Below are 19,924 nucleotides of genomic sequence, written 5' to 3'. Positions count from 1 at the left end.
GTAGTTAGGGTTAAAGTACGGATATGGAATAAAATGTTCATGTATTTACAGCATTATAAAGTGTGGTTTAAAGTGTTTACAATGACTGGGTAATGGGGGGGGGGAATGGTGTGAAGTTTTTGTTTTAATATCCTTATTGTGCTTTCCAGAAAAGAACTTTTGGGAAAGGCACTTTGCAGTGGGGGGGGGGTTGTACTGACCACAATAATTTTCTGCCCGCTTTTTTGTCCTGGACATGTACAAGCCCTGCAGTGATAGTAGATTGCAGCCAATGATCTTTTCAGCATCATGGTAAATCTCTGCACTCTCTCTGAAGCCTCCACATCCTTCTGCTTTGTGCAGGAGGAGGTTGCAACTGGATCTTACAAATACATATTGCTGAGTAAATAGTTACTGTGTTTAGTTGTCCATCGTATCTGATGATGACGATTAGATCTGAGCAGTTCTGATGTGAACTGTACAAAGAAGCCTGCATGGGAGAGTTTTTAAAGTGGAACTGGGGATGTTCCACTCACTCCACCTCAGAAGTCTGGGATCAGTGGTACGAGTAGTTGTCACAACTGGGATCTTCCTTGGTTACAATGGTTGATCGTGATTTCTGTGGCTTGTCATCCCCTTCGCTTATCACAAAGTGTTACAGAGCTGCCTTCCTGGCCATTAGATCTCACTGTTGATCTCATCCGCCAAGTCCGCTGAAGCTGACAGTTTCTTTTAAAGCAGTGCAACTTATTGGATTTTATTTATTAAAGAATCTGACTCAGAATCAGTTTTAATATGTTGTGAAATTTGTTGTTTTGTGGCTGCAGTACATCACAATGCATAAAAAACTCTAAATTACAACAAGTATAAAAATTAAATAAGTAGTGCAAAAAAGGAGCACAAAATATACTGAGGTAGTGTCCATTTAGAAATCTGATGGCAGAGGGGAAAAGGCTGTTCCTGAAACGTTCAGTGTGTCTTCAGGCTCCTGTACCACCACCTTGATGGTATCAGTGAGACGAGGGCATGTCCTGGGTGATGGGGTCCTTAAGGATGGATGCCACCTTTTTGAGGTATCTCCTTTTGAAGATGCCCTTGATGCTGGTGCCCCATGATAGGGATGGCTGACTTTACAACGTACTGCAGCTTTTTCTGATCCTGTGCAGTGGCATAACAGTGCCAGGCTGTGATGCAACCAGTTAGAATGCTCTTCATCTGTAGAAACTTGCAAGAGTCTTTAGTGACATACCAAGTTTCCTCAATCTCCTCATGAAATATAGCCACTGTCATGTCTTCTTTGTAATTGCTTCAATATGTTGGGCCCAGGATAGATTGTCAGAGACCCAGGAACTTGAAACTGCTTGCCCTTTCCACGTCCAATCCCTTGGTGGGGTCTAATATGTGTTCCTTGACATCCCCTTCTTGAAGTCTGCAATCAGTTCCTTGGTCTTACTGACGCTGAGTGCATGTCTCATTCTTGGATGCCTGTTTGTCACCATTGGTTTATAACAATGTAATTTTGTTGCTGTAATATCTTTGCTTAATTCTCTTACACAATTTTTACGTTTGTTGTGTAAACGTAATTTAAATTGGAAGTTAGATCCAGTTTTATTTTTACCAGACTACAGAATGCTGACATACACATTTCTACATTTATTACTGATTCATGCCAGGTTACAGTTCACTGCAGAAACTCAAATATTTATACTTGAGGTTTAGTGAATCAGCTAATTCTGTGAACCCACAAGCTATGTCCTGCTGAAACCATTTAATCTGGCATTTAGTCCTAGAGCACTACAACACAGAAATAGGCCCATCTAGTACATGCTGAATGGTTAAACTGCCTAGTCCCATTGACCTGCACCTGGACCATAACCCTCCATACACCTATCGAAATTTCATTTAAAAGTTGAAATTGAACCTGCATTCACTGGCAGCTCATTTCACACTCTCACCACTCTGTGAGTGATGATGTTCCCCCCAGGTTCTTTTTAAACATTTCACTTTTCACCCTTAACTCACGAGCTCCAGTTGTACTCTCACCCAACCTCCGTGGAAAAAGCCTGCTTATATTTACCTTATCTATACCCCTCATCATTTTGTATATCTCTATCAAATCTCCCCTCATTCTGCTATGCTTTAGGAATAAAGTCCTAACCTCTTCAACCATTCTCTATAACTTTGATCCTCAATTCCTGGCAACATCCTTGTAAATTTTCTCTGCACTCTTTCAATCTAATTGATATCTTTCCCTTAGGTAGATAACCAGAACTGCACACAGTATTCCAATTTTGACCATTTCTTGAACCAGCTTTCAAACAAAAGACACAAATTGAATGCTTTAAACACAAGAGATTCTACAGATGCTAGAAATCCTGAGTAACACACACAAAATGCTGTAGGAACTCAGCAGGTCAGGCAGCATCTATGGAGAGAGATAAGTGTTTCAGGCCACGACCATTTGTCAGGATTGATGAATGTAATGCCTTTGCCCTGTTCTATTTGTATGTTTTTCTACAATTGTAACTGTGTGCTGTGTGCTGTTGGTTATGTGTTTTGCACCTTGGCCCTGGAGGAACACTGTTCCGTTTGGATATATTCATGTGTATGGCTGAATGATAATTAAACATGGACTTGACCTTTCCTCTACTCTCCCATGGAGATTATCCACTTTCTGACCATGTCTTCCTGTGATTGAGGCCCTCCGTTGATCATGGATGTTACATCCCATCTGTCTACATGACACACAAGCCAGGGCAGATATGACATGGAGAACAAGTTCCCTCAGAAACTGATTGGAAAGCTGAGCCTACTGGGCCTGAACACCTCCCTCTGCAACTGGATCCTAGACTTCCTGACTGGGAGACCTCAGTCAGTCCGGATCAAGAGCAGCATCTCCAACACCATCACACTGAGCACGGGGGCCCCCAGGGTTGTGTGCTCAGTCCACTGCTGTTCACTCTGCTGACCCACGACTGTGCTGCAACACACAGCTCGAACCACATCATCAAGTTCGCCGATGACACGACCATGGTGGGTCTCATCAGCAAGAACGACGAGTCAGCTTACAGGGAGGAGGTGCAGCGGCTAACGGACTGGTGCAGAGCCAACAACCTGTCTCTGAATGTGAACAAAGGAGATGGTTGTTGACTTCAGGAGGGCATGGAGCAATCACTCCCCGCTGAACATCGACGGCTCCTCGGTAGAGCACCAAATTTCTTGGTGTTCACCTGGCGGAGAATCTCACTTGGTCTCTCAACACCAGCTCCATAGCAAAGAAAGCTCAGCAGCATCTCTACTTTCTGCGAAGGCTGAGGAAAGTCCATCTCCTCCCCACCCCCCATCCTCATCACGTTCTACAGGGGTTGTATTGAGAGCATCCTGAGCAGCTGCATCACTGCCTGGTTCGGAAATTGCACCATCTCGGATCGCAAGACCCTGCAGCAGATAGTGAGGTCAGCTGAGAAGATCATTGGGGGTCTCTCTTCCTGCCATCACGGACATTTACACTACACACTGCATCCGCAAAGCAAACAGCATTATGAAGGACCCCACGCACCCCTCATACAAACTCTTCTCCCTCCTGCCATCTGGAAAAAGGCACTGAAGCATTTGGGCTGTCACGACCAGACTATGTAGCAGTTTCTTCCCCCAAGCCATCAGACTCCTCAATACCCAGAGCCTGGACTGACACTAACTTACTGCCCTCTACTGTGCCTATTGTCTTGTTCATTATTTATTGTAATGCCTGCACTGTTTTGTGCACTTTATGCTGTCCTGGGTAGGTCTGTAGTCTAGTGTAGTTTTTTTTCTGTGTTGTTTTCACATAGTTCAGTATAGTTTTTGTACTGTTTTATGTAGCACCATTGTCCTGAAAAACGACATCTCATTTTCACTGTGTACTATGCCAGCAGTTATGGTCGAAATGACAATAAAAAGTGACTTGACTTGAAAGCTGATGCCCATGTAACAGGCTCCCCTTCTCGACACAGCTGATGAGTCTAAAGGAACAGCAAGGACCGATAGAGTTTGGCACCAGTGACGTCGCAGGAGTTCCCAGTCAGTGTTGAACTCAACGTTAATCATCCTTAGGGCCTCCAGCTCTGGATTTTACCTTGGGGTTTCCTTCCGAAACCTTCCCCATGAGTGTGTATAGCCACAAGGCAACAGAGGTTTGAGATCAGTTTTCCTTCTCCACTGCTGACGAGCTCCATCTGACTGAAGCAATTGGTTTTAAGGCGCCGGTAACCTGCCTTTGCCCCTTCTCCCGTCAGTAGAAATGGTCCTGCTGGGCTTAGTAGCTAAGCCGCACATGAAGACCAGGAGCTGGAATGTGGTTGTCAGAGGCCATTTGAGACTCACGCCATTGAGTGAGAGCTTGTCCCCACTACTACCCCCGGCTAGAAGGAACCCTTCCTGTCAGCAGAATGGCTAAAACTGTAAACTCAGCATTAACATCTGTGGGTGTGAAACTGTCTGTTGTAGGACAGGATGCCAGGCCTGTACTCTAACCTGTGGCTTTATGTTGGTCATTCAAAATATAATGGGCAATTTAGAGAGAAAGCATAAAATCTTTGAGTCCTGGACTTAAAGGTTAGCATCCAGTATAAAGAGCATTTGATGGCCCTGGGTCTGTACTTGCTCGAGTACACTGGGGTGGGGGGGAGGGATCTCATTGAAACCTGCTGAATATTGAAAGGCCTAGATAGAGTGGATGTGGAGAGGATGTTTCCAGTAGAAGAGACATCAAGGACCAGAGGTCATAGCCTCAAAATAGAGGGATGTCTATTTAGGTTAGAGATGAGGAATTTCTTTAGCCTGAGGGTGATGAAGCTGTGCAGTTCATTGACACAGAGAGCTGTGAATGCCAAATCATTGGGTATATTTAAAGTGGAGGTTGATAAGTTTCTGAGTAGGCAGGATGTTAAAGGTTACGGGAAGAAGTTGGGAGAATGGGGTTGAAAGGAATAATAGGTCAGCCATGATGGAATGGCAGAGCAGACTGTATGTATTGAATTCTGCTGATACGTCTTATGGTCTAACTTCAAAATTGCTCCCTTATTAATGAGCTCTTTTTATCTGTCTCTGACAGGTCCTGTACCTGCTATCAATGAGGTTCTGAAGAAAGCAGGATTATCCTTGAAAGACATGGATCTAGTTGAGGTCTGTATTTGGGGCAGCACATTAACATAGCGGTTAATGTGTTAGCATAATGCTAATACAGCACTGGCAAAATGAGCTCAATTCCATTGCTGTCTGTAAGGTTGGAAGCCACCCAGCCAGAATATAAAGTGTTGCTCCTCCATCGTGGCTGTAGAGGAGGGTATGGACCAACTTGTCAGAATGGGAAGTGGAATTAAAATGGTTGGCCACTGGGAAATCCTCGCTGTTGCAGAAGGAGCAAAGATGCTTGATGATTGGGTTTCAATTCCCCTTACTGTCTGTAAGGACTTTGTCCACTCTGCCCATAACAGCGTGGGTTTTGTCCGGGTTCCTCCCACAAGGTTATGAGAGGCATAGACAGGGTGGATAGTCAGTACCTGTTTCCCAGGGCACCAATAGCAAACACCAGAAGGCATATGTACAAAATTAAGGGAGAGAAGTTTAGGGGAGACATCAGGGGTAAGGTTTTTACACAGAGGGTTGTGAGTGCCTTTAATGACTTGCCAGGGATGGTGGTGGAGGCTAAAACATTAGGGGTATTTAAGAGCCTCTTGGACAGGCACAAGGATGAAAGAAAAATAGAGGGTTATGAGGTAGTGTGGGTTTGGTACATTTTTTAAGGGTTATATGGGTCAGCACAACATGGAGGGCTGAAGAGCCTGTACTGTGCTGTAGTGTTCTATGGTTCTATTCCAAAGATGTACAGGTTAGTAGGTTCATTGGTCATAAGGGTGTAACTGAGTGGAGTGGACTCATTGGGCCAAAAGAACCTAGTATCATTCTGTATCACTAAATTTTTAAAAAATTAAAGGCTGCTATGTTTAGGTCAGCTGCAGACTGAATGAATGTCAGAGTGTTTGAGGCGCTAAATGCCCTGCTATTTTTTTTTCTGATCCTTTTTTGTGAATCCTCATTATCCTGTTGGTGGCAATTTCCTTCTCAAAGTTCAAAGTAAATTTATTATCGAAGTACATACATGTCACTACATACAACCCTGAGATTCTTATTTCAAACAACGTAAGGTGCCTGACTCGTGTTTTCTGATCCTCCACAAAGTGTAACTTTAATTTCTCTGTGGTAGATTTCCTGCATCACAATACTTTATGTTAACACCAAAGTTCTAAGTACAGTTATTATCAAAGTACATATACAACCCTGAGATTCATTTTCTTGGGGCATTCACAATAATTACAAAGAAACACATTAGAATCGATGAAAAAACATACATAAGAAAGAGACAAACAACCAATGTGCAAAATACAACAAGCTCTACAAATACAAAAAGAGAGGAAAAAACAAAATAACAATAATAACAATAAATAAGCAATAAATATTGAGACCATGAAATGAAGAGTCCTTGTAAGTGAGTCTATAGGTTGTGGAAACAGTCCTATAGAAACAGATGGGGCAAGTGAGGTTGGGTGAATTTACCCCTTCTGGTTCAAGAGCCTGATGGTTGAGGGGTAATAACCGTTCCTGAATCTGGTGGTACTGGTGAATCTGGATTTGCTTTATCCAAAATTTTAACAGAGTGCTCGGTAATGGGTCCTGCAACATTCACAACTTTCTAAGCAGTATTGGATTAGTAGCAAATTTTTTTTATTCAGTTTCCTCTGGAGCAAATTATAGTTAAGCCAATAATTTAGAAAGGGTGCAGAGAAGATTTACCAAGAGTAAGTTGAATGTCCTCCGAAGGGTATATTGTAAAATGGTAGGCATTTTAAGAGGTAACACAATTCTCTGTGTGGTGTTAAGTAATTAAAATGCCCTACCAGATTCCAACAATGCATGAATTAGGGTTAGGAGGACAAATGTTTCCAGCTTCTTTACCTGTCTTCATACTATTTGTGAAACAGTCCTGGTTAGACCACATTTGGAATACTGTGTTCATTCTGGTTGCCCAATTATTGAAAGGATGTGGACATCTTAGACTGGGTACAGAGGAGATTTACCAAGATACTGCCTGGATTGCAAAGCATATGTTATGAGGAAAGGTTGGGTGAGCTAGGGAGTTTCTCTTTGGAGCAAAGGATGGTGAGAGGTGACTTGATAGAGGTGAGCTTGATGATAAGGCATAGATCATGTGGACAGCTGGAGACTTCTTCCCACAGTAGAAATGGCTAATACAATTAGGCATAATTTTAATTTAGTTGGAGGAAAGTACAAGGAGAATGTCAGTGTTTTTATTTACACAGTGGTGGGGACATGGAACACGCTGCCAGGGGTGGTTGTAGGCAAATACATTAGCGACATTTATGAGACTCTTAGACATGGATGATGGAAAAATGGAGGGCTATGTAAGAGGACAGGATTAAATTGAATTTGGAGTAGGTTAAAAGCTCGACACAACATTATGGGATGTAGGACTTGTACTGTGCTGTAGTGTTCTATGTTAAAAGTTGTATGAATGGTGGGAGCTGGGTTGGGAATTCTAAGCTGAGGTACAGCAATTCACTGAGTTAGTAAATGAGTAACCAAGGTGAACATTTTATTTTTTGGTCAAAGTCCTTTACTTCAAAGTATGCTGTCACTGATTGTGATGTGTCTTTTACCAAAAGGTCAATGAAGCATTTGCCCCTCAGTTCTTGTCCGTGCAGAAGGCTCTGAACTTGGATCCTGAAAACACCAATGTAAATGGAGGCGCTATTGCATTAGGACACCCTCTGGGGGCATCAGGAACCAGGATAACAGCACATCTGGTTCATGAGCTCAGGTACGACAAATATGCCTGTCATAATTTTAACCATTTCTTTATGGTCAAGGGTGGTGGGCTGGAGATGCATCTCTACCAAAAGAGGTGTAAGGTGCTCCATCCCTCTGCTAGCCTTGGGTAAGTTGTAGCACCTACTTAGCCACTCTTCCCCCCTAATCTGGGTCATGTAAAGCCATGGAACGGCTGGTACCTATCACAAGTCCAGGTTTTGCGACTGCTGACCCCAAGCAGACTATCTCTGAAGAATATTGATAATGGCTGCAGTCACCCTTCTTGAAAATACATTGCCCAGGGTTCCGGTGATGTCATCGTCGAGAATGGCAGCTTAAGTCACTAGCTCCTCCGGAAAAACGCGTATTAAGCCCCGTTAACCCATCAAATATAATATTTTTCAAAAAATATTTGAACTGAAAAGAGGGGCAAGAATGAGGAAAAGGAATGGAAATTAAAAAAGCGATACTGTGGAGCCTGCGGCCAGGAAGAGTGCAGCGAGCGGCTCTCCTACCCAACCGCATGCTAGCGAGACAGACACTGGGCCTCGTTCAGGCGAAGCGGCGAATGTGATCGAAATCCTGAAAGAAATAATGGAGGTCCAGAAAGATATAAAACAGCAGCTCTGTGATATTAAGTCAGAGCTCGCCAGCGTCAATCAAAAAATAGCGGTGGCAGAGACTCGAATTGAGAAGGTGGAAGATCGCGTCCAAAACGTGGAATGGATACTGAGTAAGACAATAAAAATATTACATCACCAAGAAGGTAAACTGCTTGACCTGGAGGGAAGATCACGGCGGAAAAATATCAGAATCTACAACCTTCCCGAAGGAGCAATGGGCTCGTCTATGACAGAGTTTGTCGGAAAATTGCTGCGGGACGCGCTGGATCTTCCCTCGGCTATGAAGCTGGGAGTCGAAAGAGCCCATCGTGCGCTCGTCCTGAAACCTACCCGGAATAGAAAGCCACGCTCAATAATAATTAAATTCCTTTGGTACAGCACCAAGGCAGAGATTCTACGAAGGGCCTGGGGTAAGAAGAGAGTGTTTTTCGATGATAAATTAATATATTTCGACCAAGATTCCCCCCCCCCCCCCGTGGTCCTGCAGAAATGCAAAGAATACTCTGAAGTAAAGCGAGTACTAAAGCAAAATAAGATTAGATTTCAAACTCCGTACCCTGCTAAACTTCGAGTGTTTTATGACAATGGGACACGGTTGTACCAGACAGTGGAAGAGGCGACTACAGATATGAAGGCCAGAGGGTTACTCGTCAGCATGACCAAAACGAGGGAAAGCCTGGCTGAGGAATTATCCCGCTCCGCTTGGGAAATAGTGCGAGAATCGAGAAGGCAGGAGATGGGAGGAGGCTGAGAGAAATATATCAGGAAGAGACCGGGAGTTTCCCAAAGACAGTCCTCACACCTTTCAGAAGAGCCATAAGGTTTGGCTAACTTTAAAAATGTTGAGAAGCTAAACTGAAGCAAAAGTACACGGTGATATACCTATCTCGAGAAATACTTATTATAATGTGGATTTTATATTACTTAGTTGTTATTCTTTATTCGCTCACTTACTCCTTTTTCCCCACCAAAATGAGAATATATATATGTATGTAGTGTGTGTGTGTGTGTGTGTGTGTGTATATATATAGGAGGGGTACACAGGGAAATCTTTTCTGTGTAATGGATTTGTTCACTGACTTTTATGAATACTGCAATGGGGGCCCTCAACTCACAAATAGGAGGGGTTATCCCCCACAGCTAGACATTTCCTCTAGCTCAATGCAGGGTCATCTACTAGAGACCTCAGCACGTTTGTTGCCATTTTTGTTATTATTTGCGTTTCTTGGTTCGTATTTGTTCAGGGAGTAGATCGATTAAGTTTTATTCTAATTTCAATGATACATTGACAGATAAATACAGATGGCTAAGGACAAGGTAAAATTCATTTCTTTTAATGTCAATGGGCTATTAAATCCAAACAAACGTAAGAGAATTTTATCCAATTTGGAATAATTTGATTCATACTGGAAAAAAATGGTTTAACTACATAATGCCTCATAGGCCTGATTTTATTCTCACAAATCAATGAATCTGTTGTTTAAAAAAAATCACACCCTACTTGTACATAATTATTTCCTTTTGCTTGTTTTTTCTTTCCACTCTTTTCTATAAGTGTATGCCTCAGATAAGTACTTTGTGGGGATTTGTGATATATATGATTATATGATATATATGTATAATGTCTGAAATACATCTTATGGAAATGTTTGTTTGGTGATGAACTTCAATAAAAAAATAAATTACAAAAAAAAATACATTGCCCAGAAGATGGCAATGTCAAACCACTGCTGTAGTGAAATTTGTGAAGAACAAACATGATCGTGGAAAAACTATGGTCGCCTGTGTCATATGACACGGCACATAACCATCGAACAAATGTGATCACCCCTCTTTCAGAATTGGCTTTAATATCACAGACGTGTCATGAAATTTGTTTTGTGGCAGTGGTACAGTACAATGCAGAAAAACATAAATTACAGTAAGAAATATAGTGCATTCCAGTTACTTGAGCCATCTGCTAATCAGGGCAGCCACTTATTTGGGACAACTCTTAAACTTTTTTTTATTGCGTTTTCAAGTAATTACAGAAATAAAAGTATATGAAAAAAAATATATATATTACCCACTTAAAGAACAAGAACTAATTGAGAAAATAGCTGAGATTCCCTTTGTAATTTTGGGACACTACGCCACTTAATTGGGACAGAAGAATGTTCACGAATGGTTTCTAACTAGCATCAGATGAGTGCACTTGTGTAGCCATTAGACACTACCGTGTTTAGAGTGAGCAAATTTTAAGTAATGTCATTTGCATGTGTTTGTGTTCAGTAAGTAGTGATTTTTGTCACTGATGGGTGACAAGAAATAAGCAGTAAAACAATTCGTAACAGTTTTGCTTACAGCGGTTTCAAGTTTGGAGCTAACATTACCGAGCAAACAGTTTTTAAATAGTGTCAGTTGCATGTGCTTGTGTTATGTTAAGCAGTGATTTTTGATCATTTTATTTTATATTTTGACTTTATACAAGAAGGCAATGAAGGCAGTCCATTATCTGCATTATGCATCTGTGCTGATTTTATTCATATACAGTCAATCCGATATGTAGGTTAAAAGGCTGGCAGAACATTGTGGGGTGACGTGCCTGTACCTGTGCTGTAATGTTCTATGTTTTATGATGTATACGTGACAAAGCTAATCTAATTTTACCGTGGACGTTGTTTCCTACGTGATACACAAGCCAGCGCAGTAAGATATGTTGCCAATGCAGCAGACACCTCCTCTCCATGCAGCTGGCGAGTCCAAAGGAATGGCAGACAACAATACGATTTGGCACTGGGGCATCGCTGGAGTTGCCAGTCAGCATCGAACTCAACATAGAACTGCCTTAGGGACTCCAGCTCCAGATTTTCCTCAGTGTTTATTCTTGAAGCCTTCCCCTTGAGCGGGTATAGCTGTGAAGCAGTAGAGTTTTGAGTTCAGAGCTTTCCTTCTCCTACGTAAATCCCATGAGGCGGCACGGCACGGCAGCAGCGGCCTTTCAGACTTTAATTTAATTTTCTATTTTAAGTTTGATACACAATTTTCGATTAGGGCACATGGATAACAGAGCAGCTATCTACCATCGCCAGATACTACTACAATACAGAGATCGTCCAAAAACAAACCTCCACAAAGATCTGCTGTCTGAATTACGCGATGTCGACTTGCTGAGGGGAACGGGCCTACAATCTTCGGACTTGTCTGATGTTGGGAGCCGGAGATGGAGATGGAGACGTCGAAAGTGATGTGCGAGGAAGCAGAAGCGAGGCAAATGGGCAGGGGTCCGTGCCAGACTAAAAGCAAACCCTAGCCGGCCAGCTCTCCCGTTCATTCTGCTCTCCAATGTCTGCTCCCTGGACAATAAAATGGACTACATCCAACTCCAACGTAATACTCGGCGTGAGTACAGAGTTTGCTCCGCGTTTGTCTTCACAGAGACATGGCTCACTGATGGGATTTCAGACATTGCCATCCAGCTAGATGGGCTAGCTTTGTTTTGTTCGGACAGAGATGCAGCTGTCTCCGGTAAGGCTCGCGGTGGTGGTGTCTGTGTTTATATCGACATAGAATGGTGTAAGAACTCTGTGCTGGTTTCCAGACACTGCTCATCGTTAGTGGAGTTTGTGGCAGTCTGATGTAGACCATTTTATTTGCCACGGGAATTCACCTCTGTCCTTATATTTGGTGTCTACATTCCCCCCAGTGCTAATGCTAAGGAGGCGCTCTGTGAACTGTACGGGGCTATTAGCGAACTGCAGAACGCACACCCTGATGGTCTGTTTATTGTCGCCCGTGATTTTAACCACGCGAACCTTAAGTCAGTGCTCCCCAAGTTGCATCAGTATGTGGACTTTGCAATGAGGGGGGAGAACGTGTTGGATCTGGTTTACACAAACATTCCCGACGCGTACCGGGCAGAGCCCCGCCCCCACCTCGGTTACTCAGACCACATCTCTGTTATGCTAATCCCAGCATACAGACCGCTCGTCAGGCGCTCCAGACCAGCTCTGAAGCAGGTGAAAACCTGGCCAGCAGGAGCCATCTCTGCTCTTCAAGACTGCTTTGAGCACACTGGCTGGCACATGTTCAGGGAGGCTGCAACCGATGGCGTCTCCACCAACTTAGAGGATGCAAGTGCATTGATGATGTTACTCTGTCCAAGACCATCACTATACGTGCCAACCAGAAGCCATGGATGACCGCAGAGGTGCGTGCGCTGCTGAGGTCCCGCGACTCCGCCTTCAGAGCAGGCGACAAGGCAGCTCTAACAACAGCAAGGGCCAAACTGTCCCGAGCCATCAGAGGGGCAAAGCGTGCACACGCCCAGCGAATCCACAGTCACTTCCAGGACAGCGGTGACACGCGGCGCATGTGGAAGGGCATCCAGGACATCACCAATTACAGGACAACATCACCTGACTGTGCAGGTGATGCCTCCCTCCCAAATGCGCTGAATAACTTCTACGCCCGGTTTGAGGCGGAAAATGACGTGGTAGCGAGGAAGTCCACCCCTCCTGTGAATGACCAGGTGCTGTGTCTCTCCGTGGCCGACGTGAGAAGAACCCTGAGCAGGGTCGACCCACGGAAGGCTGCTGGACCAGACAATATTCCTGGTAGAGTGCTCAGAGGATGTGCAGACCAGCTAGCAGATGTTCTCACTGACATCTTCAATATCTCCCTGAGCAGCGCCACCATTCCAACGTGCTTCAAGGCCGCCACCATCGTCCCCGTGCCGAAGGAGTCTTCAGTGTCCTGCCTAAATGACTACCGTCCCGTTGTACTCACATCCATCATCATGAAGTGCTTCGAGAGGCTCGTCATGAGGCATATCAAGACCCTGCTGCCCCCCTCACTGGACCCCCTGCAGTTCGCGTACTGTCCCAACCGCTCAACAGATAACGTCATTGCCACCACCCTCCACCTGGCCCTAACCCACCTGGACAAAAAAGACACATACATTCGGATGCTGTTCATAGACTTTAGTTCAGCATTCAACACAATCATCCCTCAGAAACTGATTGGAAAGCTGAGCCTATTGGGCCTGAACACCTCCCTCTGCAACTGGATCCTAGACTTCCTGACTGGGAGATCTCAGTCAGTCCGGATCGGGAGCAGCATCTCCAACACCATCACACTGAGCACGGGGGCTCCCCAGGGTTGCGTGCTCAGTCCACTGCTGTTCACTCTGCTGACCCACGACTGTGCTCCAACACACAGCTCGAACCACATCATCAAGTTTGCCGATGACACCACCGTGGTGGGTCTCATCAGCAAGAACAATGAGTCAGCTTACAGAGAGGAGGTGCAGCGGCTAACGGACTGGTGCAGAGCCAACAACCGTTGAACAAAATGTGAACAAAACAAAACAAAACAAAACAAAAGAGATGGTTGTTGACTTCAGGAGGGCATGGAGCGACCACTCCCCACTGAACATCAACAGCTCCTTGGTAGGGATCGTAAAGAGCACCAAATTTCTTGGTGTTCACCTGACGGAGAATCTCACCTGGTCCCTCAACACCAGCTGCATAGCAAAGAAAGCCCAGCAGCGTCTCTACTTTTTGCGAAGGCTGAGGAAAGTCCATCTCCCACTCCCCATCCTCATCACATTCTACAGGGGTTGTATTGAGAGCGTCATGAGCAGCTGCATCACTGCCTGGTTCGGAAATTGCACCATCTCGGATCGCAAGACCCTGCAGCGGATAGTGAGGTCAGCGGAGAAGATCATCGGGGTCTCTGTTCCCGCCATCACGGACATTTACACTACACGCTGCTTCCGCAAAGGAAACAGCATTATGAAGGACCCCATGCACCCCTCATACAAACTCTTCTCCCTCCTGCCATCTGGGAAAAGGCTCCGAAGCATTCGGGCTCTTACGACCAGACTATATAAACAGTTTCTTCCCCCAAGCTATCAGACTCCTCAATACCCGAAGCATGGACTGACACCTTGCCCTACTGTCCTGTTTATTATTTATTGTAATGCCGGTACTGTTTTTGTGCACTTTATGCAGTCCAGTGTAGGTCTGTAGTCTAGTATAGCTTTCTCTATGTTTTTTTTATTACATAGTTAAGTCTAGTTTTTTGTACTGTGTCATGTAAACCATGGTCCTGAAAAACGTTGTCTCATTTTTACTCTGCACTGTACCAGCAGTTATGGTCGAAATGACAATAAACGTTGACTTGACTTGATGAGATGCCAACCCCGGCCGATAAGCCGCATGTGCCCAGAGCAAATGGTTTTAAGGCACCAGTAACCCATCTTTGACCCTTCTTCTATTGGTATAAAAGATTCTCTCGGGCTTGGTACCTAAGCCATGTATGAATGCCAGGAACTGGACTTGGTTGTCATATGGGAGCATCTAATAGGTAAAGGGAGCTCATCCCACTACCTCCTCCGACTATGACAACCTTAAGGAGCCTTCTTATAACACAGTGACTAAAACTGCACACAGTTCTCCAAAAACAGCCTCATTCGTGGGTTGTGCAGGTGCAACATAATGTCCCGACTCCAATACTCATTGCCCTGACTGATGAAGGCCAGCATGCTAAATGTCTTTTTCACCACCTTGTCTACCTGTGATGTCGCTTCCAATGAACAATGACTTGTAGTCTTAAATTCCTCTGTTCCATAACACTCCAGTGACCGGCCAGTCATAATACAAATCCTTCACTGGTGTAACTTTCCAAAATGCATCACCGTACACTTACCTGTATTGAAATCTGTTTCAAACTCCTAGAAGTGCACATCTCAAACAACCTCTCATGGTCCCAGAACACATTCTACACGATCAGGAAAGCTCACCCACGTCTCTACTTTCTGAGGAGGCTAAAGAGAGCTGGATTATGTATGTCTATATACTCGTGTCCTTCTGCAGATATGCATTAAAGAGCATCCTATCAAGCTGCATCACTGCATGGTACAGAAGTTACACTGACGGAAAGGAAGGCTCTACAACGGGTAGTCAGAATTAATCCGCAATTAATCCACGTTGATTTGATGTATTTCGCTGTCTGTTTCCATGTACATATGATAAATAAAGTTAATCTTCTAAGAGTTTTATTAGGAATGGCTGTCAAGGCCAATGGTGGCAAATTGTAATTTTAAATAAGCTATGATTGAAGTTTTTGGAGAGGGTGCAGAAGAGGTTTATCAGGATGCTCAGCAGGACAGGCAACATCTATGGGAAAGAGTTAACAGTTGAAGTTTGGGGCTGAGACCCTTCATGAATCCGAAATGTAAATTGTTTACTCTTTTCCATAGATGTTGCCTGGCCTGCTGAGTTCCTCCACATTTTGTGTGTTTTGCCTTGGATTTCCATCATCTGTGTGTGTGTTTGTTATCAGGATGTTGCCTGATTAGAGGACATGTGCTATAACAAGAAGTTGGACAAACTTGGGTTGGTTTCTCTGGAGTGGCAGAGGCTGAGGGAAGATCTGATAGAGGCTTTTAGGATTATGAGAGACATAAATAGACAGAAAATATCTTTTTCCCAGGGTTGAAATACCTAATATCAGAGGGCATGCATTTAAGGTGAGATGTGTTGATTTCAAAAATGTGAGAAGCAAGTTTTTTTTTACACAGAGTGATGGGTACCTGGAATGTGCTGCCTGGGGTGGGGTAGAGGCAGGCACATTAGAGACATTTAGATAGGCACATGAATGAGGAAAATGGAGGGAAATGTACTGTGTAAGCAGAAGAGATTAGTTGGCTACTTGATTACAAATTTAATTAGTTCGGCACAACATTATGGGCTGGAGGGCCTGTTCCTGTGCTGTACTGTTCTATATTCTATGTAATTGGATGGCTGGGGATGGGGGGCAAAATGGCCCAATCATCTCAAAAATCAAAAAACTGTTGATAAATATTAATTCTGAATGTGTCCCTTCCATTGTTTTTTTGTTGTTTCAGGCGCCGGGGAGGTAAATACGCAGTGGGTTCTGCGTGCATTGGAGGTGGCCAAGGGATCGCTCTCATGATTGAGAACATGAAGTAAAATCACACAATAAATATTCAGCTACAGGATCAAAGCCACTTTATCAGGTGCTTGTCGCAGCCTCTGTTTCTGACACAACCGTTCCTCCTCAAATCCAACTTCATCTCCTTTCAAAGAGTATGCAACCAAATTATTTGTAATTCTTTTCTTCGGGGGACAAAAATTAGCAATAATTCAAAAGTGGAAAATACCAGTGCAGGGAATATGAACTGACCTCTTACTTATAGCTATGCAAGAAAAAAATCAAATGGAAATTTTGTGAAAAGTATATAATTGTTAAAATATGCCAAATAAATGCTAATCTTACTTATCATTTTGGCTAAAAATATTTAATTTGTTTTTTTCAAATAACTAAATTAAAAATTTCCTTAATCCTTTGTTCTTGGAAAATATCTGTTCCAGACAACAGAATGTTGGACAACATAAGCCATGGTTTTAAGATTATTGGGAGAAATTCTTAATTTTGCCCAAGTATTCAAATAATTGAGACTTGAACTCAAAAATGGATCAAATGTCATGGAAATTTAGAGCTTTTTCTTTTGGCTCAAACCCGTAATGTATAGGTGACCTGAAATCTTCAAGGGCCAAGGATCAACTTCAGAATCAGGTTTAATATCCCTGACATATGTCATGAAATTTGTTGTGTTGCGGTAGAGCAGTACATTGACACACATAATAATAAGAACCCTATACTTAATGATAAGAAATATAGATATATGTGTGAGTATTTAATTTTCTTTTTCACTCCTTTTGGGTAGTGTGTGTGTGTTTATTTTTCCCGCTTGAAAGTTCAGCGCAGTATCCTTGCTATTCCTAGTAGAGCAGTCTTCTGGACCAAGATCTCAAATGTTGTTCCTGGGATTTGTTGGAGCCACTCTCCCAGTTGAGGTGTCACAGTCCCAAGTGCTGCTATCACTACTGGGATTTCTCTGGCTTTAACCTTCCATATCCTTTCTATCTGCTCTTTCAAGCCATGGATTTTCTCCGGCCCCTCAAATATATGATTGCTGGGTAACCAGTTGTTTTTCCATGAATGTGGATGACGGTCTGTGCTATTGCCAGAGTTCCCGCATGAGCTTGATGTATCCTCCTTCGTGTGAGTTGCTGTCAAAGTAGCATTCCATGAATTCCATTAATTTTGTATTAATTTGATTGGTCGTCTTAGCCTAACCAAGGAAACTTTAATGGAAGTGCTCTCTATTGAAGAACCAAACAATGGGAGACTAAGCAAAGGTGGTATATGACAACTGGCAGAATTCTGCTGATGCACCTACTTTAATGGCACATTTCACAAACAGCTGAAATGGACACCAATGGATTCGCTCATCTCCGGGTTTATAGCAGAAGCCATCATGCCAAGGTTGGAAAGGATGGAGTTGCCAACTATAGACCCTAAATATGTTGATACCTTTGTCATTGTAAAATGCAGCAAAATTGAAAGAATTTGTAAACTGGTAAACTAGCTCAACAATATTAAGTTCACGATGGAAACGGAAACTGAGGAGAAATTGGCATTCTTGGAAATGCTTGTCAGTAGAAATACAGACAGCACTTTGAAAACTTCTGTTTATCATAAGAGAACACATACCGATCTGATCCTAAACTATCACAGCAACCACCCAAATGCACACAAGAAGAACTGTATCAAAACTGTTCTGAAGGGCAGAGACACTCTGCAGCACAGCGGAACTGAAGGATAAAGAGGAGAAAGATCTCTTCAAAGTATTCGCACAAAATGGATACCCACGGAGCTTCATACAAAGATGCCTACGAGGTCGACAACGCACCAACCAAGAAGCGACCAAATGGGTTGTCCCTCTGTATACTTGAAATATCTTGGACGTGATGGCCCAACTGCTCCAAGAACATAGAATTTCGGTTGTGCACAAACCAACAGCAACATTGAAGGAAGTATTCTGCAGACCAAAAGAAGGAACCAAACTATTAGACATGAACAATGTGGTCTACAAAATGCAATGTGGGGACTGCAGCAAATATTATGTCAGCCGAACGGGGAGAAAACGATCCACAAGGATCCATGGACATCAACTGGTTGTGAAGCAGCATGACCAACTCTCCTTAGTGTCGCCCCATGAAGTCAAGAGGGGGACAAATTCAACTGGTCATCTGTGAGAGTCATGGTGCAAGTGAACACGCAACATGCAAGAGAATTCCTGGAAACATGGTTTTCTGCAAACAATTCTGTTAACATACACATAGACTTTGATCCTATTTATGAGCCAGTGCAGGCTAAATTCCAGACCACGATGCATGAAGTTTGCTACACAGCCAATATGAATGAGATTTCTTCCCCATATCACACTTGACTTTCTAAAATAATGACTAATCAGCTGATTGAAAAGTATATAAAAGCCAAGCATTCAGAGGGCACACCAGTCAACAATGCACTGACTACGACTACTGGGATGATGAAACATTTGCAAGTAAATTGCCAAGGTCAGAGAACAACTCAACCCAATCATCAACCACCCAAGCCGCACATCTTCCAAATTTCTTTTATTTCCCACACTCTGCGTCCCATGCCGCCTCCCCTCTTGCTCGTCCCACGTCCTATCACACATTATTGAGCAAATACTTTGAGATGCTTGGACAACAGTTCAGCATTCAACACTGTAATCCCCTCCAGGCTTGACAAGAAGCACAGAGACCTTGGCCTTCACCATGCCCTGTGCAGCTGGATCCTGGACTTCCAGACAGATAGCTGGCAGGTGGTAAGAGTGGGCTCCCGCTTCTCTGACCCTCAACACAGGTGACCCTCAGGGCTGTGTCCTAAGCCCTCTCCTTTACCATATAACAATTACAGCACAGAAACAGGCCATCTCAGCCCTTCTAGTCCGTGCCGAACGCTTACTCTCACTTAGTCCCACTGACCCGCACTTAGCCCATAACCCTCCATTCCTTTCCTGTCCATATACCTGTCCAATTTTGCTTTAAATGACAATACCAAACCTGCCTCTACAACTTCTACTGGAAGCTCATTCCACACAGCTACCACTCTCTGAGTAAAAAAATTCCCCCTCATGTTACCCTTAAACTTTTGCCCCCTAACTCTCAACTCATGTCCTCTTGTTTGAATCTCCCCTACTCTTAATGAAAAAAAGCCTATCCACGTCAACTCGATCTATCCCCCTCATAATTTTAAATACCTCTATCAAGTCCCCCCTCAACCTTCTAAGTTCCAAAGAATAAAGGCCTAACTTGTTCAACTTTTCCCTGTAACTTAGGTGCTGAAACCCAGGTAACGTTCTAGTAAATCTTCTCTGTACTCTCTCTATTTTGTTGACATCTTTCCTATAATTCAGTGATTAGAACTGTACACAATTACACTCTACTCAATTACAATTACACAACTACACTCAAAATTACACTTTACACACTGTATACTCATGACTGTCACCACCCACAGCTACAATATGCTAATTAAATTTGCTGATGATACTACATTGGCCTTATCTCAAA

At 43.5% G+C, this 19,924-nt stretch overlaps 1 protein-coding gene across 2 annotated transcripts in view; it reads left to right on the top strand.

Moving 5' to 3' along the window:
* acaa2 (acetyl-CoA acyltransferase 2) overlaps positions 1 to 16,757 on the top strand; it is a 58,457-nt gene extending 41,700 nt beyond the window's left edge. For both annotated transcript variants that reach the window (XM_073064075.1, XM_073064074.1), the window contains 3 exons: positions 5,072 to 5,142; positions 7,701 to 7,855; positions 16,360 to 16,757. In XM_073064075.1, coding sequence (XP_072920176.1) covers positions 5,072 to 5,142; positions 7,701 to 7,855; positions 16,360 to 16,444 — 311 coding nt within the window. In that variant the 3' untranslated portion in view covers positions 16,445 to 16,757. The remainder of the gene's footprint in view (positions 1 to 5,071; positions 5,143 to 7,700; positions 7,856 to 16,359) is intronic.
* Positions 16,758 to 19,924: the final 3,167 nt, after the last annotated feature.

The sequence above is a fragment of the Hemitrygon akajei genome, chromosome 13 (genome assembly GCF_048418815.1).
Source record: "Hemitrygon akajei chromosome 13, sHemAka1.3, whole genome shotgun sequence".
NCBI classification, from domain to species: domain Eukaryota; kingdom Metazoa; phylum Chordata; class Chondrichthyes; order Myliobatiformes; family Dasyatidae; genus Hemitrygon; species Hemitrygon akajei.
This window is presented reverse-complemented; position numbering and strand designations above follow the sequence as displayed.